Source organism: Sitophilus oryzae, unplaced genomic scaffold, assembly GCF_002938485.1.
Source record: "Sitophilus oryzae breed Bouriz unplaced genomic scaffold, Soryzae_2.0 scaffold_1515_pilon_pilon, whole genome shotgun sequence".
NCBI classification, from domain to species: domain Eukaryota; kingdom Metazoa; phylum Arthropoda; class Insecta; order Coleoptera; family Curculionidae; genus Sitophilus; species Sitophilus oryzae.
In genome coordinates this window covers 926,446-950,771 of record NW_022146187.1, presented here as the reverse complement: position 1 = coordinate 950,771, position 24,326 = coordinate 926,446, and the positions used below count along the sequence as shown (strand labels likewise).

The 24,326-nt window shown below is 32.8% G+C and overlaps 1 protein-coding gene across 5 annotated transcripts in view; it reads left to right on the top strand.

The window, feature by feature from the left end:
- Window positions 1-24,118, top strand: part of LOC115878484 (zinc finger protein 436-like) — a 53,393-nt gene extending 29,275 nt beyond the window's left edge. For 2 of the 5 annotated variants that reach the window (XM_030895005.1, XM_030895001.1), the window contains 7 exons: window positions 4,394-4,503; window positions 4,597-4,730; window positions 6,497-6,756; window positions 9,117-9,320; window positions 23,385-23,498; window positions 23,551-23,593; window positions 23,656-24,118. In XM_030895005.1, the coding sequence (XP_030750865.1) occupies window positions 4,394-4,503; window positions 4,597-4,730; window positions 6,497-6,756; window positions 9,117-9,320; window positions 23,385-23,498; window positions 23,551-23,593; window positions 23,656-23,728 (938 nt within the window). In that variant the 3' untranslated portion in view covers window positions 23,729-24,118. The remainder of the gene's footprint in view (window positions 1-4,393; window positions 4,504-4,596; window positions 4,731-6,496; window positions 6,757-9,116; window positions 9,321-23,384; window positions 23,499-23,550; window positions 23,594-23,655) is intronic. The other 3 variants (XM_030895004.1, XM_030895002.1, XM_030895003.1) reach the window with 3 other exon arrangements.
- The last annotated feature ends 208 nt before the right edge of the window (window positions 24,119-24,326 follow it).

The window sequence follows — 24,326 nt, the reverse complement described above, 5'->3', positions numbered from 1 at the left end:
ATATTAGGTATTTAATTTATATATAAATTACGTAAACTTAAATCATACAGGATGTTCAAAATTCTGCGCTAAAGGTTCTAAAATATAAAATAATTTTTCCTTGTTTTTTTTTAAATGGAACACCCTGTATATTATTTTTTTATTAGATGCAGAATTAAAAAATAAACATTTTTTGTATTTAAAGTATATCAACATTTTTAACGGCTTCGCAGATATACTGCGTGTATTGTTCGATATGGCTCTTTTCAATATGAAAGAACAGTCATTGGGTGGCTTTGATAAAAAAATACTGTGGAAAATGCCATAAGAAATATAAAACCGTGAATATCTGCGAAACCGTTAACAATTTTGAAATACTCTAATAACAAAAAATGTTCAATTTTTAATTATCTATCGATTGAAACATTAATATACAGGCTGTTGTTGTTACAATTAAAAAAAACAAGAAAAGTTATTTTATATTTTAGAAAACTTGACGTAGGATTTTGAATACCCTGTATGATTTACGATTTTCATATTTATAGCAAAGTAAATACAGACCATCTAAAATAAATACCTAATATAGTTTTGATTTCAGGACATATCTTGTATTTTTAATATATTTTTTTAAAAGGCTGAAAATATACAGGGTGGCGCACCTCATTCGCCTTGGTTGATTATACAAAAACGGAAAGATGTAGAAACAAAATATTTTGTGGGTATATGGAGAGAGGTAATGTGCATAATTTAAAATTATTTTGAAATGTACAGGGTGTTTCAGAACTAAGATCCATACCAAAGTTATATTTTTTCTTATGGAAGACACCCGGTATTTTATTTCATTTCTGGATTCTTGGACATAAAATAAGGAATTTATTATAAGGGTTTAATATGTTTAAAAGCTTTAGTTTTTGAGATATTTAAAGATATTTAAATATGCATGCTATAATAAAAATGTTTGTCAACACCCTGTACATTACTTTTCAGAGTTAATTCTTGTACTGACTTTGAAGCCAATGAAATACACTTTACTAAAAAAAATATTGCTTCCTTAAATGTATACAGGGTTATCAAAAATTGCTGGTCTATTTTAAATATTTATTTTACATAAAAATTTCTTTATTTTAAATACAACACTATGTATTTTTTTGAATAAGTCGAAGCAGATTTAAATGCTCTTTCAATCTATATTAGGGTTTCCTATACCTATCTGGCTCAGATTTTAAATAACAAGCGATTTTTCAATAAAATTGTAATCAAGATGGCTGGTGTTGCCATGGCAATTTTCTAGTGACACTTAGTAGCTATTTGCAAAATCGACATTAGTTTGTGGACTTTATTTAAATTTATAACAGCTTATTTTTATTTAATTTACCTACAATAAGGTTAATAAGTAAGCATTCATCATTTTATCAAGAAAAATGAAATATCTGCTGGCGGAAGGAATGGATATGTTACTAGTGATTTTATTTTGTGAGGACAATTGCTTGTTGGTCTGAAGGGTTTATGCTGAAAGATATCCAAATAGGCCAATATCCAAATAGGAATATTCTTTCTTTGAAAAACTACTTTTCCCATTTCGCAGAGCTGATAGTGTAGTATATGAAAAACCTATTAGGCAGAAACCTGTCATTGGAAGCGAAGAAAATAAATTTGCCTTAATTGGCTCTTTTATAGAAAATCCAATATATCTACAAGTCATCGTAATATAAATCAAAGAGCTACTTCTTTATTTTTCTTGATAAAATAATAAATTCTTACTTTTTAAACTATTGTAGGTAAATTAAATAAAAGTAAACCGTTAAATAAAGTCCATAAACTAATGTCGATTTTGAAATTAGCTACTAACCATAGACAAACAAATAAAAAGAGACTGACAAATCTCATGGTAAAGAGTGGGACCGCGTTCCAGTAGCGCAACTCAGAATAACAATTTTGAAACCAATTAGCAGGACCATGGCAGGACGTACGTCTTTATTGCTATCTTTCTTTATTATGTGTGCTTTATATGAAAAAGAAAGAGATAGGTATAAAACGTATCGTAAGACATTATCGCACATTCTGGCTGGCGGAAAATTTAAATTAGCCATTATTAGTAGTATTCTTTCATTCTGAAACTGAAAATTTTCACTTAAACTGATTTATTCCCTATACCACGTAAAGGGAATGTGGTGGGCGTTTGCACTTTTTATTCTAGGAGCTACAGGTGCCCGACGCACGATTGCCGGACCCTGTATATTCATACAGTATGTCCCCGAAGTTTTGATTTACCCCGGTATAAACCCACCTGACCGAAATATATAAGCCATTAAAATAATAAAAACAAATATATCTACAAACTAATTAGGCCAGTCGGCAAGTGCATCGATGGCGGGAGCAAATCCGGACAAGCTGGAATAAGTTTTATTTTGTTTAGTTTGGTGTCGAGAAGCACGTATTAAATTTGCACTCTCCGTAAAGCCCGGATTTGGCCGCCATCTTGGAAAAATTAGCTAAAATTCGGTTTATTTTTTATTATTTGTCAATAACTCGATTTCTATCAACTTTAGTGCAAAATATGTAGAGACCAAAATTATAGAAGAGAAAAAACTCTATAAAAAACATTGTATGGGTTTTTTTCGTGCGACTACCCAAAGTATCGAATTTTACGAAAACAAAACTAAAGTTTCATATAATGTACGTGTTCAATATATCCGGGGTTAACTGTACTTGTTTCCACACCAGCTTGAGCGGCACCCCCGAGACATAAAGCCTAAAAACGTTTGCTACTGGTTGGCAGTAGCCTGCTGTCGCGGTCATAATGGAAGAACGCAATTTGCATTATGACCGCAATAACGGACTAAATTTTTATTGTTGCGCGACTGGTGGAAAATCAAGTTTAACCGCCTTATCTCTCAGGGAGCTGCCTTGAGGTAAAGTACCTGGCGCGTTTTTTTTGAGTGGGCTCCCGATTTCCAATAAGCCAAATCCACATGTCGTCAACTTAGTTTTTTTTTTGAGGTGGAAGGTTCATCAGAGTTCCTTCGTTTTTTTGATGTTACTGGCTGTTCAATATAGTCTTCCTGAATGTCTTCCACATCTGTATCATATTCCGGATCTGGTTCATAAGGTGCAGAATATTATTTTCGTTGATCTTTATCGAGGGGGAAAATTGTCCACCTACTCATCTTCGCCTAATTTTGCCACCTCCAAACTATTCGAACATGATTTGCCCCGACAAAGTGCACACATTACTGAGCAACGCAAACCTGCTTTACGGCAACTACAAGATGTATTACAACCTTTGGCACATTAACATGAAATCATATTTAATAATTCTTGGGGAGCTGCATCTTGGGAAGTAGCAAAGGGCATCAACCCATTCTTTGAATTTTCCCATCCCCAATCCAGAGGTAATTTTTCATTCCCATACCATAGCTGTATCTGACTGTACGTACGGAAGGAGTGCAAGCGAGCTGCGTCTTTGGTCGGTAGTAATGGTGCTAGGATTGATGTAGATGAAGGATCCATATAGATGAAGAAGCAATCGTTCTCCAGCTTTTTCTATATCTTCTGGGGATGCGTTTGGATCTTTGAAAGTTTGTGCAGCTGTCTGTAATAATTCTTTTTCTTGCTGTAAAACTTTAACGAATTACATTTTTCCTTGTGTGTATAATGCGGATGTGGTGTCGCAGCCACTAAATGCGCGGAGAAATAAAAAGAGTAAGGTTCTCGGAAAGACAAAAGCTGCCTAGAATAGAGGAAATAATAACTGCTTATAATATATTTAGCGCGTTTAAACCGAGATAACTTGGAAACGGGTCGTCGCACGGAAAAAGTACATAGAACGTTTTTTATAGATTTTTTCCTCTTCTTTAATTTCTGTCTGTACATTTTTTGCACTAAAGAATTTTAGACACTTTTTCCAAGATGGCGGCCAAATCCGGGCTTTGGGGGTGGTGCAAATTTAACACGTTGTTCCTTACACTAAACTAAACAAAATAAAATTTATTCTAGTAAATTTATTTTGTCCGGATTTGCTCCCGCCATAAGCTATTTTTTAATACTTGGCAACTGGCCTAAATACCACAAACTAATTTAGGTATAGGGTAGTCTGTGCTAATACCATAATTATAAAAATCGGATTACAAAATAAAAAGTTATGTATATATAGAGTGGCGGAATTTTGTGCCGGGGAGTTTAGATAAATTATAGTTTTAGTTATAGGGTTATATTTAATTAATAAGTTGTGTTGGTAGTGTATTTAATAAAAAAGGAATTGGAGATTATGTAACTACTTTATGCCTGAGTTTTACATTATACAGGTTAATTATTATGAACCTCCTTTTTCCCTGCCATTAAGCTTATACTGTTTCCATTTACCAAATAATCCGTTTTTTCCTATATCTTATATTCCTTTCCGCTTATCCTTTAGGTAATTTGCGTAATCACATTTTCACACATACGAACGAGAGGCCGTACAAGTGCGACGCTTGCGGAAAAGGATTTAACCAAATGTCCAACCTGATGTGCCACAAGATCAAGGTAGAAGTAGAAGCCAAAAGGATCGGATATGTGTATCAAAACGGTTGGTTTTGAAGAGCGGCGTTTCTAATGTTTTTTTTCTGTTTATTTCAGGCTCACCAACAAGGAGACCTAAGCCCGCGCTACATTTGTCGGGTTTGTGGCAACTATTACTCGAAAAGGGCCAATTTAAGACAGCACGAACATTTTAGACATGGAGTGGTGTGCAAGAAAGACGAATCTTTCGAGTAAGTATTAATTTGTTCTTAACTTTGAATAAAAAGGCCAAGGACTCTAAATTAGTTATACAGGGTGGTTTGAACTGTATTCCGGAAACTTTGGCAGCACATTCTGCAGATAAAAATAAGTAACAAAGTTCGTATAATTGTATATCCTAAAAAATATTTAGTTTCGGAGATACAGGGTGTAGAAATTTAATTTTTATTTCGATTTTTTCCAAATAATTTCTGAAGTAACGGCATGAGAAATTTGATTTTGATGTCAATGTGACTCCTACTTGTAGAGGGCGCGACCTATACATATTTTTTGACTGGTTTGAAGAGTAATAACTTTTCATCCGTACCTGTATAAAACTACTGAGTAAAAAATAATAATAATAAAAATATACATTTGCGACTTTTTTTTACGTAAAAAAGGTCATTTGGTAGAAATCGCTACGAGTAATATGGTTCTCCAGATATTTTGAATCGAAATTATCTATATCATTGACATAAATTAAACATATTGACTAAACAGTTATTAGACTGAAATCATAAATTTGAAATGTTTTTGTGCCAAAAGTTCAACAGAAACTGTTTTATCATCATTTTTTTCGAAGAAAAAATTATGATTAATTAAAAAAAATAAAAAGTGCCCAAATTTATCATTTTGGGTCAAATAACTATCGCATCTACTCAACATATTTATTTTTTGTGAATAATGATATATATTGACTATTTCCATTCTAAATATCTTGAGAGATCCCACACCCGGCATTTCATCAGCCGACTATTTTTTATTAAAATAAAAATAGTTTGGGTACCTAGGTCGACTCAGCCTTAAATGAGTACTTGGGATTCACAATCCTGAGGTGCATTACCTTCCTTGTATACCGAACGGCTCTAGTATGGCAAGCTGTACCTTGCTACATCCAAGGCGTTAAACGCTATATACGGGAGCTATTATTATTTAATATCTTGAGAACGGTTGCTCGTAGGGATTTTTACCAAGACATATTTTTTACGTAAAAAATCACGGAGATGCATATTTTTTCACTCAGTAGTTTTATACCGGTACGGACGAAAAGTTATTACTCTTCAAAACAGTTAAAACACATGTAGGTGGCACCCCCTACAAATAGGAGTCATATTGACATCAAAATCAAATTTATCATGTCAAAAAACTCCCAGCCACAAATTTTCATTCAAATATTAACGTTACTTTAGAAATTATTTGAAAAAAATCGAAATTAAAATAAAATTTCTACACCCTGTATCTCCAAAATTAAGCATTTTAGGACATACATTTATCCGAACTTTTTTATTTATTTTTATCTGCAGAATATACTGCCGCAGTTTCCGGAATACAGTTCGGGCCACCCTGTATATTCATATTCATGCATTACAGACGACATCGACATCATGAGACTACAGTATATTTATCCAGCATTATACGCAAACCAAACACTATACCACCCACTACGCACCCACATATCTATTAAACTCAACATCACAAATCTATAACTTGCAAAATATTTTTCACATCATAATAATTTACATAAATACAACAAAAAGTGTTAAACCATTTGATTAATAAACTAGATATGCACAGGGTATCCCAGTAAGAATTCTTGTACTAATTCTTGTAACTGCTTGGCTGTATCCCGGAAAGTACTAGCCATTGATCATTGCCTGTGAATTAAAATGACAGACACAACTGTCACTCAGGGATCTTCTCGTTGAACGGACACGATATCTCGCGGCAGGATATATGCATATATTTTATTTATTTTCAGTAATATGAATGCAGTAGCTGTAAATCCCATCCGCACAAAAGCAATGAGAGACGTATTAGAATCTGGTGCTACACCTTTTGCTTTATTGCGGCCTTTGTCCGGAATTCCCGTTTTAGTGCGCGTAGAGGTCGCTGGCGAACGTCATATGCTGGTGCCTGCTACTGCAGAGGACTTGAAGAAAGCAGGGCATATTTCTATCAAGCCCAAACTGGTTGAAGGTGAAGAAGCGGGTAGTAGTGACGGCGATAAAGAGAATCGTGGTGAGTTCAATAAACCACTCACTAATGAAACCTTGGATTTCTATTTTAAAACTCTCCTGGATATTTTTTCATAATATATGAAGACGTCTATACTTACTAGATATTCTTAGAAAAGGGAAATTAAAATAACTTTCGTTGCACATCATAATACGACCACCAGAAAACTCCATAAGACGACGCATGGTGTCATTGATGACGTGCAACGAAAGTTGTTCCAATTTCCCTATACTATTTGTGGAAATGAATTATATCGTGAAATGAAATCACATTTAGATGCTTTTTTGCAGCACATCTCTAAAGATGTAGACGAACTCTTTTGTTCATACGGGTTTGGTTTGGTTTGTTTTTTATATTTATTAATATAACAGCCCTTTACTATATGATGACATCATTTTTTTCCGACAACTAACACATTTTTCTTAATTTAATAGCCAGTAATTTTTTTTCTACAAGGCAGCATGACAATTGGTCATGACTAGATATTTGGGGTATGGTAAAGGCTCTGTCACTAGATTTATAGTTTGTTCAGGCATTGTTCACCGTCACGTCATATATTATCACGTCGAACTCGCATCACTTAATAACCAGATGAAAGAGATTGGTGACGTCATTACGATATTTCGTAAATTACTGCATATTCTTTTTTTTAGTAATTGTCATTGTTATTTGATTTGGAGTTATAATTTTATTGACGATTGACGGACATCGATCAATGTCAAAATTAAAAATTTATTGTTACTGTTGATAGCGTTTTTAAATAATATACCGAGTTGCTGATGCTTTAGAAATAGGAATTGCAATAGTCTAAAGGATTGGAATTAAAAGGATCGTAACTGATGAAGAGTTCAACAAAAAAATGAATAAATGCCGAAAAAAACGGAACTCGCCTCAATCAATAATATAGGAACGTACTTAAAATGTTTTAAACAATATGAACTGATCTCAGACACATCCTAAAACTCATATTTGAGAAATAATGATGACGTAACAGTGAACAGGCGGTGAACGATTCCTGAACAAATAGTAGATTAGATTCTTTGAGGTGGCGGCTTGTTCCACTGCGACCATTTCAGATCTTTTGTCCTCTCCTAATCTCTAGCCCTAACCATTTCAAAGAGTCTTAAAAACTTGGAGACTTAACACTTAACCCTCCATATAGCTCTTTGTCATTGGTTTATTATTGTCTAATACAAAGAACATCCCATCAACTTTAGATCCTTATTAATCTTACAATGTTCTGTTAGTAGATCCACTACAATAGCTCTGCCAGTTTTCCTGTTATTGCTTACCAGGTCTGCCATAAATGTTGGCGAATGTTCTATTACGAACCTCTTCGCACCTCTCTGCCCTGGCTTATTTACTTACTGCCATTACTCGCTGACGAGTATTTGACACGCTTCTGTGACTGAAAAGCCCGATATGTGATAGTATCTCTCTTCCGTACTCGCACATTCAAAAATCTCATTGCTTTGTTGCGTCTTTACTTTTTGGTTGTTGTTAACTGTTAACAGAGTTTACAATTGTCCTCCCCTATGTTCTGCGTTCTATTGTGCGCTGCTTCCTCTCACTGATTCTACATGCTTATCCCCTTTAAGTTTTCATGGAAAATATCCTTATACCTTTTGAGTTCTCTACCCGGTTTTCTCTTACCGTCTACAAGCTCATCGTAAAGAAGAGATTTTGGTAGGCGGTTTTCTTGCATCCTGCATACGTGACAAACCTATCTTAAGCGGAATTTAGTAATCATAACTTTAGCGCTCTCGCAGCTAGCTTTTTCGAGGACCGATATGTTTGAGACATAGTGGTACCATTTGATTCTTAACAGTAGTCTAAGGTGTCACTGTTGTAACTTGTTTAATGCATTCATGTACCGGCGATATGGCACCCAGGTTCTAGAGATTTGTTGAACCCACTGTTGTGACCATTCTTGTAACTGCTTTTGCAGCACCGCAGAAGGGTTCTGGGTCTATGAATGGCATTGATGAGTCTTTTTTGGCCATTTCAACTGCCTTTTTGTTTCTCTTGAAACACATATGCCCCGGTACCCTGGCCAACGTAACATTGCTAGAATTTGCTAATCTAGAATGGATTTTTGTGGAATCGAGTGCTATCAGCGCTGCTAAGCTGTCTGCGAAAACGGAAACTGAACGGTGTGTGAATATTACAAAAGAAAGTAATTTTCTATTATTATTTAATCTGCTATTTTCTGTTAAATGGCACAGAGAAAAGATTGAACCTAAACCAACTACTTGATCTCCACAACAAAACATTTCTGGATAAATTTATAGCATTTTTTTTAATTTTTAACCAAAGAAGATATTTATTTTTTGCAATATTAAAGAACCCCCTCATATATAAAGTAGGTCAATCCAAGACGACAGGTTCGGTGGTTCAGATCAGCGTTCCAGTTGTAGCTACCATTATTCAGCAAAGTTCGGGACACGATGGTAGTTTTAACATGAAAGTCGTGAGTCCAAGCAAGGAAGGAGGAAGCTCGGCACCTAACAGCGTTGTATACTCTTCTACGTTGATTCATGAAACTCCCGAAACTCCAAGTAAGTCAAGTAAGTTTTTAAATATAAGTATTGGTTTCACAAAATATACGAATGTTGTTTTTGCTGCTTTTGACCAAGTGTCACTTAAACTAGAAGTAAATGTCGAAGAATATATTGTTTCGGAAATTAAACTAACAGTGACTTTATTGCAAATTCCACAAAATTATTGTAAAATAGGTAGTTGTACAGCATGCAGTAGATCTCAGTTTGAAATGAGAGATATAAGGGAACGACTTTTTACTGATATGTAACTATATAATATCCTTGTTTATACCGGGTTCGTCTCAAAAGTGGCTCACTCCTGTAACTTTTTTATTTTTTCAGATAAAAAAACGAGATTTGGTATGTTAGTATATGACATAAATTAGGATTGATTGACATATTCACTTGTTTTCTGTTACTTCCTGTTTCGCCAGAAATGACTACAACTTTTGATTTTCAAATGGCATCCCCGGTATTTTTTTACTTTATTCGATAGAAAATGACATTCTGAATAGAATGACATATCATATGTCAATTTTTGACATTTTTGTTTAAAACAAAATTGAATTTTAAATTTCAATCTAGAGTGCCATGACTTTGTTAAAAACACTAATTTTTAATCAAGGAGCCTTGGAAAAATAGATTTGATCGTCTAATGTTATTCGTGTCTTGTCCTGGCTGGTTAAAAGATGCCCAAATCGTATTTTTAATCACATCTCAATTTTTTCAAATGGAACGAGGATGGCTCATTAGCATATTTGGAAAAAGCATTCTTTTACGAATAATTTGATACCACACACTTGGTATTTCGAGCCAAATTATCATTATGAACCGCATGTTATAATTTCAAATAAACAATATGCGAAAATGTCAAAGTTGACATATGATATGTCATTCTATTCAGAGTATCAGTTTCTATCGAATAAAGCAACAAAAAACCGAGGGTACCATTTAAAAATCGAAAGTTGTAGTCATTTCCGGCGAAACAGGAAGTGTCAGAAAACAATTGAATACGTCAATCAATCCTAATTTATGTCATATATTAACATACCAAATCTCCATTTTTTATCTGAAAAAATAAAAAAAAGTTATAGGGGTGAGCCATTTTTGAGACGCACCCGGTATATTCTTAATAATATACTATAAATAATTCATATTTTCTTGGGTTGAGGTTCGTTAAATAAATACATAGTTTTCTTTAATCATCTTGACGTTTCGTCCTTAATTTTGGGGCATTTTCAAAAGTTTTTATTGTCTTTAGATTTTTATTTTGTTGTGTCACCACTTCACCAAGTCTTGCTTTAAAGCAAGACGTGTTGAATAGCATTGTATGAGCCCACGGCCACAGAGAAAGCGATTTTTGCGTGTGAAGCGTTTTTGCGATTTTACCGTTTGAAGCTTTTATTTCGATTTGTGTCCATTAAAAATACGCAAAAGAAGCGGCAGGTCTCCAGTTTCTATAAAGTTGTGGATTAGTAGCATCGCAAGCTCGTAAGAAGCTCGTGGATTTCGCGGCCCGTTCAACAATCAATCATTTGAAAAAGAGGTAAGCGAGATCGGCGCGGTTAGCGTTGAAGAGACGAGGATAAAATCTGGGATCGATTCTTGAATGGGGAAATGAATGGGGAATGGGGAATATTAAACGCAATCTACTGCTAGTGTCAATGGTGTGTGTAAAAATAATAATTATTATTTACCATTTATTTTAGGAATTTTAGTTTACTTGTGTATAGATTTTTTATTTTGTAGTTTTGTGGTTACTTGTGTGTTATAATTATAATAATATAATATGATAAATAATTATAATTATATAATAGACTATTAAATATTGCTAGTTGCTAATGCAATTTTAGGACATGGTTTTTCAAGCTTTTTGAAGTGAGACACGCCGAACGCTACACACTTTTGGTCGGGCCATCCTATACAATCCTATTATTTTGTTTGAGTCGCAAAAGACGCTTTACGTAAAAAACGCAAAAATCGCTTTCTGTGTGGCCGTGGATTAGAGAATAATTATTGTAGAACCGACTAATAAACCGGAAATCAAGTCAGCCATATTAATTCCCCATCGCGCTCCCATGTGCTTCTGTATGCTGCCCACTGGATTCGGGCTACACAATAGGAACTACAGTTATTAATTTTGACTAGTATATTATTTTTGTAATTAATTTTTTTCTCCTTATGACGCGTTTTAATAGTGTCTAGTTATCACGTAACCTTTTTGGTTTAGTGACACTTGGTTTTCGACGACAAGAATTACTCCTTTATTGTAGTTTTTTAAGAATAGTAAATACTTGTAAAATATATACAGGATGTCCCAATATTCAGTGGACATAGAACTAGTACGTATTTTTGGAGCCAAAATAAGTTCATTGGGCACAATTTACCAAAGCTTATTGTCAAAGATCATTTGTGATACTAATATAACATTTCATATTTTTGCCATAAAGAAACACAGGCACCCAAATCTTAAACGCGATTTTTTTTAGATATTTTATGAACCCATATTAAGATTTGAATAACTAGCCTAATATACAATAGTTATTGAAACCACTAATTTATGAACGAAGCTTCAGAACCTCGCAATTAGTGGAATAAATTAGTGGTTTCAGTTAGCGTAGAAGTTTGTTACTTTAATTTCAATCTAAGCATTCACAACGTCAAAGTTAGTGGTAGACATTTTCAATTACTAGAAAAAGTTATCAAGCTTTTAACTTTTCCACTAAAATTTGCGAGAAATATCAATTTGGCCTTTGATTATCTTCCGTCAAGAGAAATTGTGCTTAGAAATCAAAAGTTGATTGTTTATTGTTTTATAAGCTAAATATTAAGCTTTCTCTATGGATAGAATCACAGATAAAGGCGGGTTCTCATTAGTCAATTTTATTGATCAATATCATTGAATCTATACCATTGAACATAGAAATAAATGGAAAATTCGTCCATATGATTCAAGAATATTGAACATCCAATCTAGTTTTAAAAATTGTTGCCAAGAAGAAAACTGTGCGTGCTGGCGTTCGTATGATGTGTGAACATTTAATAAACACAATCAAAAACAGGAAACAAAGAAAACCTCGTCGTTGGTGGGTCAAGCCATGGATTTTAAAACGGAAAAATGAAGGCGCTTCAGTAAAACTATTAGTGAAATTGGCAACAGGTGACTCAGATGCCTATAAGAACCATTTAAGAATGAGTGAATAGCATTTTGACTCCAGAAATTTTGCAACATGGAAATCCCTCCATTTAAACGACATTTTGATTTACTTACTTCAACAGAAACACACACCGAAAAATACCTCGATGCGACTGAACGCTTGTTCCAGCTTGTTCTCACGGGCAAGCACTATTCAATTTCATTGAATCAATACGATTGGTCCACCAAAAGTAGAAATGGCTTCCAGTTTTCTAGAAATGCGAAAACATTGAACCAATGACATCAAAATAAATTAGACACGGCGACTTACATTTTGGCGTAATCCATCATTGCCTTAGAAAATTGCATGTATGCCAAATTTCCACTACCGGCCGCATTTAAAATGAAATCTTACCTACGTATACGTACGGGGATAGCTAACCCACATTGTAAACCAGGAATTCCATAATTCCAAATATAGATTACGTCATAGAATATTTTAAACCGATAATAATTAAAGGTAGTAAAGTTAATAAGTAAAGGTTTAAATCTTCTGTAATTATAATTTTTAGAAATTAAGAAATTTAACATAAAACAATCGACAACGTCGCAACGCCAGCTGATGCCGAAAACGTACGCATTTTACTATCTTCGCTCCTAAATTTAGGCAGCCAACAAAACATCCAGTTCGAATTCGTTCATAAATTGCTCTACGGCGTTGCCAATGTGTTGTAGTTTTTCGAAATGTTTTACGAGGTGATTTCCAGATATTTTAGTGTTTTGTGGTATTGTTTTAGTGATTTTATTGATAAAACAATAAGACAATGGTGCGAACTTGCTTAATTTGCAAAAATAGAGACGATTTAAACCTAGAAGTTTCATTTCGAAGGTGAGTAAGGCTATGTTACATCAGTGCGGTGCCGAAAGGTAAAATAGAGAAAATCTTTGGAAATATGTATTAGTAAATCACACAGTTTTGGAATGTACCGTTATAAGTAATGAATTACATTAAGGTAGTTTCGTCACGTTTGGTTTTATTGAATATTTTGCTCATAATTTTTAATTATTAAAACCAAGTATACAAATACCAAGTATACAAATGCGATTAATTTGTTGAAAAGATATATAAAAAAATTAAAGATGCCTCAATTACGAAAAATGTTCATAAGTGAAATACCATATGATCGAGAAAAAAAAAACGGCGTCAGCGATGGCTATGAAATGAAGATCGCTGTCATTTTATATGTAAAATTATATGGGGAATGTCATCGATGTTCATTTCTAAGCCAACTGGAGGCCTTTTTTTTCTATCATACTGATTGTTATTAGGATTTTTAGTTGTTAAAGATGATTTTTTAAGTGTAAAATCAAAATAGATTTATATAATGATTGAAAAAAAAGTTAAGGGAAAAGTACGTTGGATATTACATACTAAATACCGAATGATCGAAAAAAAAACGGTATTGAAGACTGCTGGGAATAACAATCGAATATAATTTTGGCGAGGTCTATTTCTAGATGTCATTTATTAAAAATTGACATAAAGCTTGTCAAAAACTAATACTAATTATAGAAAAATTATACAAGTTAAGTAAAGAACGTTTCCAGAAACACAAACCGATATCCAAAAAAAAATTTCGAATTTATACTACACCATTTAAAAATCAAATACAACCTTAAGGCCTACTACTGCCAGTAAGTGCCATTAAAAAATAAACAAGAGTAGGGGTCATGACATATCACCTCGCCAAAATTATCACTGATTGTCATTTTTTACGCCGTTTTTTCGATGGTATAATGTTTGTGGTAATAGAGCAATGTATTTTTGTTTTGTTTATTAATGCTATAAAAATTATATAGTTTAAAAGATGAATGCATCTTTGTTTGATATGTTTTATAAAGCATTACTTATTTTTGTTTGGTAATTTCTAATGAAAAGTTAATTATTTATTCAGTACAAGGTCCCGATTATCCGCGAAGAAACTGTTCCAGAAATAAGTAAATATTTTAGAAATTTTTCTTTGTTTAACAAAGATCTTTATTATTGTTGCTATATAGTAATATTTTTATACCTAATATAAAATTGTAATTAGTCACGACAGTTTTAAAATATTCTCATTTTCCACCGTTGCTTCAAGCAAAATAATAACCATTAATTCACATAAATGTTTTATAAAAGTCGTCGTCGGCTCGTATTCATTGAATGCTTGATGGATTATATTACTACTGGAGCAATTTACAGACTTTATACTATGGAAATGTGCATATCATAATATTTCAATTAGTTATTTTCAATTTATTGGAGTACAGAAGTAGTCATTTTCAAAATTTGAAGAGCCATCGAGCACAACAATATATCGTATCCAAAAATCATACCGTATGATCGAATAAAAACGGCGTCAACGATGGCTACGAAATGAAGATCGCTGTCATTTTATATGTAAAATTATATGGGAAATGTCATCAATATACAATATATGGGGGATCGTCATTTCCAAGCCAACTGGACGCCGCTTTTTTTCCCGGTATTTACGCGGATATAATATTAAATTATATATTACAATCAAAGTAACTACGCCCAGACACACTTTCTCAAGATCTCTGAACAGCGTTGCCATTCTCACGGGAATCCTTCATGACTGCGATCAGCCCGTCTTGTTCCCACTCGCATAGAGCAAGAAACGAATATCTGATTCTGATCTTTTCCTTTTTATGAATGAAATGCCGGGTCTACTTTATTTAGAGGTCATTGCATTGAACAATATGGTAGAAATAATGTTCACATTAATCTGTTTTATTTCAATGACATAGATTCATTGATATTGATAAATAAAATCAACTAATGAGAACCCGCCTTAACAGAACTAATTTAGATTGGCGACGCTCGCCCTCCCGCCAAAATATGTTTTTCACTCTCGTGTAGCGTGCGGGTACTAAGCTTCATTTGGCGCTATATTCAAATCGGAATAATTTTACAATTCTTGCATAATTCAGAATTATAAAGCAAGTTGCAACTATTGTTTTGATTACTATTTTATCAAATATAAATTGTTTGCAACTTGCTTTATTGTTTTGAATTATTCAAGATAAGACAAAATATATGTTAATAAAAAACAGGTTACCTTTATATTATTTTATTAGAATTAAACAAAAATATAAACAAAATATGAATGAAATTACAATTTTAAACAATTAAAAAAATTTGAAAATAACAATAGTTGTAGTAGTCTCATATTTTAGTGTATTTCGTCTTTTTATGAAGATACTAGTCCCTTCATGAAGCGTCGCACGGTGGGGTATTAGCATGAAAAAGGTGATCGAAATTCGAAAAAGCAAATAATGTGTTTAAGATTTCCCAAAAAAAGATAAATGATAAGTTAAATCATGTCTGCAATGAATGGCGTTGCTATGGGTGTGTTTAGTTGCATTCATTTGTTTCAACGAAACGTCAAAGTTGTTACTTCTCAAAGATAAGAGGTAAATGGCTAAATTTTATGTCTAAAATTATAAATTGTTTTTGTTCTTGTGCTCTTTTTACGTTTATATTATTGTTTTGATTGAAAATGGCTCAGGAAGCTGCAGGTATGTATTCTACAAAAATGTATTATTTATTTTGATATTCTCTATACTAACGATTTTTTTTGCAACTAAAAGTTGGGCGTTCAGAAAATTTGATTAAATTTGTGACATTTTTATTATACTTAGAGATTTAGTTGCGCATTTCGAAGAATTCAGCATATTGTCTATATACGTTTTACTTAGTAAACATTGGGCTTTCATACAGTAAAATAAAATACTGCGACTTTTTGCGACTTTGCTGATAAAATGAGAAAAACATTCTTTGTTTCCTCTAATTTGCCAAACAGTGATATACTAATTCGAGGTGTAAACCGCGATGGAATCGTTGTGTACAAAGCGATCGCATTAGTGCCATTAGCAGTATAACACAGTTTGGCATTAGTAGCGACTTTAGTGGTATGGGCATTGCTCGCGGATCAGTCGTAGCATTGGTAGTATTAGTTGCGATATTACTACTGATATTAGTGGCATTGTCCGTGGAAACACTGGAACAGTGATTTTTCTTTCTTTTTTTAGAATCTACGAATTATCCTTTATTTTGTTCATATTATTTCCTCTTTAATTGAAATTAGCAATAATTAAAAAAACAATAATTTCGATCAACTATCTGTGTCAAATACCCCACTGTGCGTCGTGTCGGTTAGGTTAGTTAGTTTAGTTAGGTTATTAGGTTAGTTTATTTCATGAAGTGACTAGGATCATGAAGACGGAATACACTATGAGACTACGACATATATAGGGTGGTCCGAACTGTATTCCGGAAACTTCGGAAGCATATTCTGTAGATAAAAATAAGTAAAAAGATTCGTATAAATGTATGTCCTAAAATGCTTAGTTTCAGAGATACAGGGTGTAGAAGTTTCATTTTTACTTCGATTTTTTCTAAATAATTTCTGAAGTAACATCAATATTTGGCTGAAAATTGGTGTCTGGGAGTTTTTTGACAAGATAAATTTGGGGGGGATTTTGATGTCAATATAACTTCTACTAGTAGAGGGCGCCACCTACATGTGTTTTGACTGTTTTGAAGCGTAATAACTTTTTGTCAGTTCCTGTATAAAACTGCCGAGCGAAAAAATATACATCTCTGTGACTTTCTACGTAAAAAATATCTCTTTGTAAAAATCGCTACGAGTAACCGTTCTCACGATATTTAGAATGGAAATAGTCAATACATGTCATTATTGACGAAAAGTAAACACGTTGAGTAGATAGTTATTTCACCGAAATAATAAATTTGGGAAATTTTTATTTTTTTAAATTAATTACAAATTTATCTGCAAAAAATGACGATAAAACAGTTTCTGTTGAACTTTTAGCACAAAAACATTTCAAATTTGTGATTTCAGTCTAATAACTATTTAGTCAACATGTTTAATTTATGTCAATGATGACAGGTATTGATAATTTAGATTCCAAATATCTCGAAAACCATTACTCGTAGCGATTTTTACCAAAAGACCTTTTTCACGCAGAAAACGTCGTAAATGTATATTTTTTTACTCAGTAGTTTTATACAGGTAAGGACTAAAATATATTACTCTTCAAACCAGTTACAAAATATGTAGGTGGCGCCCTCTACTAGTAGGAGTCATATTGACATCAAAATCAAATCTCTTATGTCAAAAAACTCCCAGACACCAATTTTCATCCAAATGTTTACTTTACTTCAGAAATTATTTGGCAAAAATTGAAATAAAAATGAAACTTCTACACCCTGTATCTCCGAAACTAAGCATTTTAGAACATACATTTATACGAACTTTTTTACTTATTTTTATCTGCAGAATATGCTGCCGAAGTTTCCGGAATACAGTTCGGACCACCCTGTATATAAAATGTTAAAAATGTATCTATATATGTATACGTTCAACACATCATGATCTGTACATAGAAATGGATTGTATAGTTTTTCTGTAAACACTCTGCTTAACTTTTTTTTAAATGAGGAACCAATGGCATATTTAGAAATCATTTTTGTAAATAAAATAGCCATATAAGAAAAAACTCTTTGAAACTAAGTTTTTGGTTGTGTGAGTTTGCTATTCTCATTGTATTTTCTTTCTTCTATTAAAGAATGTTCTACAGAAGACGATGAAGCATTCATCTGATTTAAACATATAGAACAATTGCCTATTTTCTTTTTGATTTGTATACTGTGTTGATTTGTACTATTGTTTGCTATTGTTGCAACAATTGCAGTATTTTGCGGAACCTCAAATTCTACATTAAATTCTGCTTCATCATCTTCCTCAGAAACCTCCCCTTCAACATGTGTGACATTTAACAAAACTAAAAAATTTTGATTTGAAAATCGTTCTCTTCACAGTTTGAGTTTATAGGATGCGGGGAGGTAAAATTATTGATTATTAACGTTTTGTACGATGATAAAGACTTCTTATACGCCCAAAAAAGATGTCCAGTGGGTCTTGGTTAACTCTTCTGGGAGAACAATACTTACAGCCACTGTTTCCACAGGAATATGAATTCTCTTAAGTTTTTATCCAACTCTGGATTGTAGGTGGAATCTTCTCACCTTTTGGTGTTATAAACCTACCAGAGTTAAATGTTTGTACACTTTTTTCCCAAAATTGTAAATGGTTGGCTCTATCTTTGACACAGCACCTTAATTCTTTGCCTTGGTCAGCTTCAAAACTTGGGACCATTGACACTGTCAAATACCTGGTCAATAAATGATAAGAAATTGGCAGGGCCTTCAGCAGCTGGTGGAAGTAGTCCTTGCTGGCCTGTAACAAAATATATTTTTTATTATTGTCTAATTTGAATTAAAAAAAAATGAAATACAATACAGGATTAAAGACTAAACTATTTATATTAAAATTAAGCTTACCATATTTAACGGCCATCTCAATGTTGAGGACACTCTGTGAGAAAAAACTTGAGCTGCATTTTTGACCTTAATTTTTTTCAATTTATCTTTGTAGATATGAGCATTCGTCAATTTGTTGCACATTTTTGTATTAAAATCTCCTTCATCCAATTCATATAGTTGTACAATGTGATCCCAATTGGCCTCTTTAACGACATTGTGGTCCACAATTTTTTTTTTATTAAATTGTTTCTGACGCCATTTAACAATTCGGGTGGATCGTAAATGATCGTATTTGAAATATATCTGCTTGTGCACTCTTTCTTGGCGATTCCATTATCATTTTTTTTATCGCAATAATATTTGCAGAATATTGATCGCAAACTGTGCAGATCACATTTAGCCCTATTTGCTGAAGTGCGAGAATTTTATCCTTAAGTAACACTTTGAGCTGATCGGAATTTATTCCCCCTTGAGTAAAATGGAAGGAAATTGGCTGTTTTCATTTTTTCCTCAACCCTTGTACCATAAACACCAAGGCATGGTCTGCAAATCTTAAACTTCTTTTTTGGTCTAAATCAGCAAATCCTACAATTGTATCCCATTTCTTATCATATGTTAATGCTGGCTTTAGGGATATTTCATCAAACATGAGTACACACGTTTTATCTAAAGAGTCCAATTGTTGTATTGAAATCTGTAGAGTTTCCATAACTTTTGGTACAATGCCAGTAGTAAAATGAATTTTATTTAACAAATTCATAAGCGTTCTGCGTGATGGCAAAGTAAATGTTGCTCTTAATAGTTTATAGGCCTTTGGGCTTTGCTTTAGAAGAGAGGGCAAACACTTTGTCATCAAATGTAAAACGGCGCCCCCTAGCATTTTTATGCAACATCCTAATTTGGCAATTGATGAAATTTAAACATTGCTCTGACATCTTGTTCTTTAAAAATTCATCCAAGCGACGTGTAATCTTCTTCAGATCTGTAGCCGCCATATATAATTTTCAGGCTTTAGTTGTTAGACTAGTTACCCTAGACATCAACCTCTTTTAAAAGACTTCTTCTAATGGATAAACCTAAAACAAACAATAGAATAAACTTACTGTGTACTTTTATACAAAACTTATAATTTAAATGATAGAAAATATCAAACAATATCATTGACAATAAGAAATATAAGAAAAAGATTAGTAATTACCTATTCTCTTAGAAGTGCACTTGAATGTGCAGCTTTGAGAAGCAACAGGCGGTGTTACTGGTCTTTCAGGACTTCACTACTTATTGAAGCTAAGTTACTCAAAGCTGTTTCTAATGGTGGAGCAACTAAAAATAAAAATAGTATTATAAGAATGGCAACAAAAACAAGCAAGTAAAATTATATGGAAAACGTCACTGATCGTTATTTCTAAGCCAACTTGATGCCATACAGGGGTGGATGGGCCATATGGGAAAACGGGAAAATTCCCGGTGTGCCGGTGGAATGATGGGCTGGTGGACCGGTCCCGATCAGAGCTCAAAAAAAGATTGATTTAGCAAAAATTAAATGGTTAATCTTCTAACTAAAGTTACGTAAGATTCTAGTGACTGCCTAACTAACTAATCAGTTTGCATCAATATAATCGTTAGTTTCTTTTAAACATAAACACCAATTTGTAAAATAACTATTGTTAGATGTTTTCCTCTGAGATACTTATAATTTTAATAAACATCTGTTGTTTGTTGTTCCATTTGAAATGTTTTTTTTTGTTTGCTTTATGCAAATATTTTCAGGGCTTGTAGATATGAATAAAAGAAACACATACTATATTCTCTTTACCGTGTTTCAAATAAGTCCAAAATAACAGAGTTATTAAAGTTTGAATTAAAAAAAAAATGATTTATTTTTAAAAAAAATTGCCGCCTAAATCTTTCTGTATTTGCATCTCTTTTTGTGCCGTAATATCAAAGATTAAGAAACTATACCGTGGGAAAATTTGCGGTGAACAGGAAGTTCTAAAATTTTTTCTAAAATATACAGGAAAATTTAAAAGAAAAAGCACGATTTTCAACATCTTTTTTTTACAAAAAAACTCATAGACGTGTTCCTGGGGACAAAATATACCACCCCTGAAAATATTTGCGCTTAAGACTCATTCTGTATAGTTTTACCACTATTCTTTTATTAAAACACATTTATATCCACTGCTTAGGTATTGCCTAGGTATTGCTATTGCCTTTTTCGTTTGAGTCATGGTATTATCATACAAGATGCCAAATGTAGAAACTAGAAAAAGTTACGTGATGAGAATTATACCAAAATTAAAACACGTATACATGACGAGGCTGCTGCTGTACCAGAAAAGAGAGAATTTCTTTCTACAATCTGTAAGAAAGCATATACATGAAAATCTAAAAATAATGTATTTCACAGAGCTGAACTGAATGAATCAGGAAGGGGGCCAGCTGAACTGAATGAATCAGGAAGTCAAGTTTCTCAAAACCGTGATTCAAAATCGTAGCATATTCAAGATCAAATGTTATCGATAATGGAAATAAAACAGTAGAACCCTGTGAAACTGAGCTATTTTCTAGTAAAAATTCAGATGTCCGACCCGATATTGATCTTTATAAAAATTTTGATCAAGACAATTTCAATATTTTTAAAAAATCGGAGGCAAAAGAGTTTTTTTCGTCCGAGCGAAAATCACCCTTACTTGGGGTGATTTGACCCTTACCTAGGGTGTCCCAGAAATAAGTGCAAGTATTTTAAGGGGGATAGATTTGGTCAAAAGAAACATTTTTTCTCTTTACCGTTTGTCAAGTAAGCCCAAAATAATCGAGGTATTTTACTTTGAATATTTAAACAAAAAATACTTTTTTGCTTAAATTTTGAGAACCACTGGATCTTTTCTGTAATTTCTTTCATGTAAATTTAATCTACTACCTATGTTGTCAGATTATCAAGAAATTATGTTTTCTTAACTTCAAACTAAAAAAAAATCCATAAAATTCCAAATTTTCGCAAAAAAAAACTGATAGGCGTGTTTCTGAGGCCGAAATATACTACCAGTTAAAATACTTGCACTTATTTCTGGGACACCCTGTATATTAATAAATAAAATATGTTTCTTCGTTATGGTCATTTTGTTTTTGCGGATTCGGATCGGTTGCCTGTTATTCCCGGGCCGGTTTCTACTTCCCCATCCGCCCCTGATGCCATATAACAGTTTATTAATAGTTTATAATTTAAGATAGAAAATGTCAAACAATATCATTAACAATAAGAAATATGAGAAAAATATAAGTATTTACCTATTCTCTTTGGAGTGCACTTGAATGTGCAGCTTTGAGAAGCAACAGGCGGGGTTATTGGACTTTCAAGACTTGCACTACTTGTTGTAAGAACTTCAACGCACAAGTCAAAGAACAGCTATCTAGCAACTACCGCACCTGATCGTTCAACCTTGTGGCAAGTGAAAAAATGCATAAACATCTAGAAATAATAAGAAAAAATAGTAAATTGGTCGAAGGAATTTATCCTTAACAATTACTCTGATAAATATTTAAATAAACTTTTCAAATTTCAATCCTTCATATTTTCTCAATGACTCGACCGATTTTCAAAAACGAAGCAGGAAAGTATAGAGAATAGAAAGCCCTTTTCATTGCGGTACCACTTGACCCCCCTTCCCATTTAAAAAAAAATGGGGGATAACATCCCCGCTTAGAGGGTTGAATATTTTGCAATCATTTTTGGGGCAAAAGTTGTCCCCCTCACAAACAAAATTGACGTGTTTTTGAATTTTCTGAAAAAAATATTACTTTGGCCGTTATGCCTTGCGGAACGTTTTCGATGGGCCACCCTGTATTATTCAAGAGCGTGTATAAATCCCTTAATTTAATTTCTTGGGTCATTTTATCGATAAACCAGCAGTAAATTTTCAGACACTTGACAACACCGTTGGGATGGCTTGTAAGGTTGCTTGCTAAATATTGCAAATTCTTTAAATTCTTCTATGTGATATTTTAGAGATATTCAAAAACTACTTTTCGTGAAGTCTGAATCAACTGATTTTCACTCACCCGTTCTATCTTAATATACTTTATAACTTGTAATTTGAATTTTCTAATTTATTTCATAGATAACTCCACTTTTTGAATATATTTAACGGATAAAATTCTAATTCACATTAACACTTGACCTGCGACGTTGCCAACATATTATAAAACAATCAACTTTTGATTTCTAACTACAATTTCTCTTGACGGACGATAATCAAAGGCCAAAATGACATTTCTCGCAAATTTTGAAGTATAATCAGTGGAAAAGTTAAAGGTTTGTTAACTTTTTCCACTAAGTGAAGATTACTACCACTAATTTTGACATTGTGAATGTTTACATTGATATTAGAGAAACTTCTACGCTATTGAAACCACTAATTTATTCCATTGATTTTGAGTTTCTGAATGGAGCTTGAATGAAGCTTATGTCCACGGAATGTTGGGACCCCTGTATTTTAGAAATTTTTGTTTCCTTCAAAATGATTTTTTTTTGGTTCTTTAGACATACAGACACTTTCATTTAGCGAAAATGTGTCATCCAAAACAACGAATTTACCGATGCAGTCTATGAACTATAATGTACAGGCTTGTTACGAGAGAGAAAATGAAAATAACTGTAAGTCATTTCATTTTAGATCTGTCTTTTTATTAACATTTATTTGTTACAGTTGACTTAAAGTTGTCCGAAAACAAGTCTTTCAGCGATTCTGGGTAAGGATTACAATATTTTTTTTATTTATATACTTACATTAATAAATTTTAAATCTTTTAAGATATGGCCAAGGAGAAAGCCCAAGTAAAGTGGTCGTTGAAAGATTAGAACCGTTGTATAAAATCTATCTTTAATTATTCTTTTTTAGGTTGAATATTGCGTTTCTTGTTTGGTTTTATTTTGTTATGTGAATTGTAAAAGTTTATTCACTGTTTTGTTTAAGAAATTTTATCCAATGTTAAGTCTAATATGTTTATTTTTTTATTTCTGAAGTTATTTCATACTTTTAGTATTGCACAGACTTATCAAATGTATTATTTAATGATGTATGAAATATAGTTTAAATTAAATTTGTACTTGTTTAAGATATCGAAGAATAATTTGTTGTTTTATGAGAATTCTATTGTGTTTGTATTGTAAAACAGAATCTATTTAAGTTTTGTATATATTTAGTTTTGTTTAAATTCTTAATAATGCATAGTATACCGGTTCCGTCTCAAAAGTCTCTTTTTTATTTTTTTCAGACAAAAAGGACAGTTGGTATGTAAGTATATGAAATAAATTAGGACTGATTGACGTATTCAATTGTTTTTGGTTACTTCCTGTTTCACCGGAAATGACTACAACTGTTGATTTTTAAATGACACCCTCGGTATTTATTTTTACTTTATTCGATAGAAAATGATATTATGAATAGAATGACATATCATATGTCAACTTTTGATATTTTTG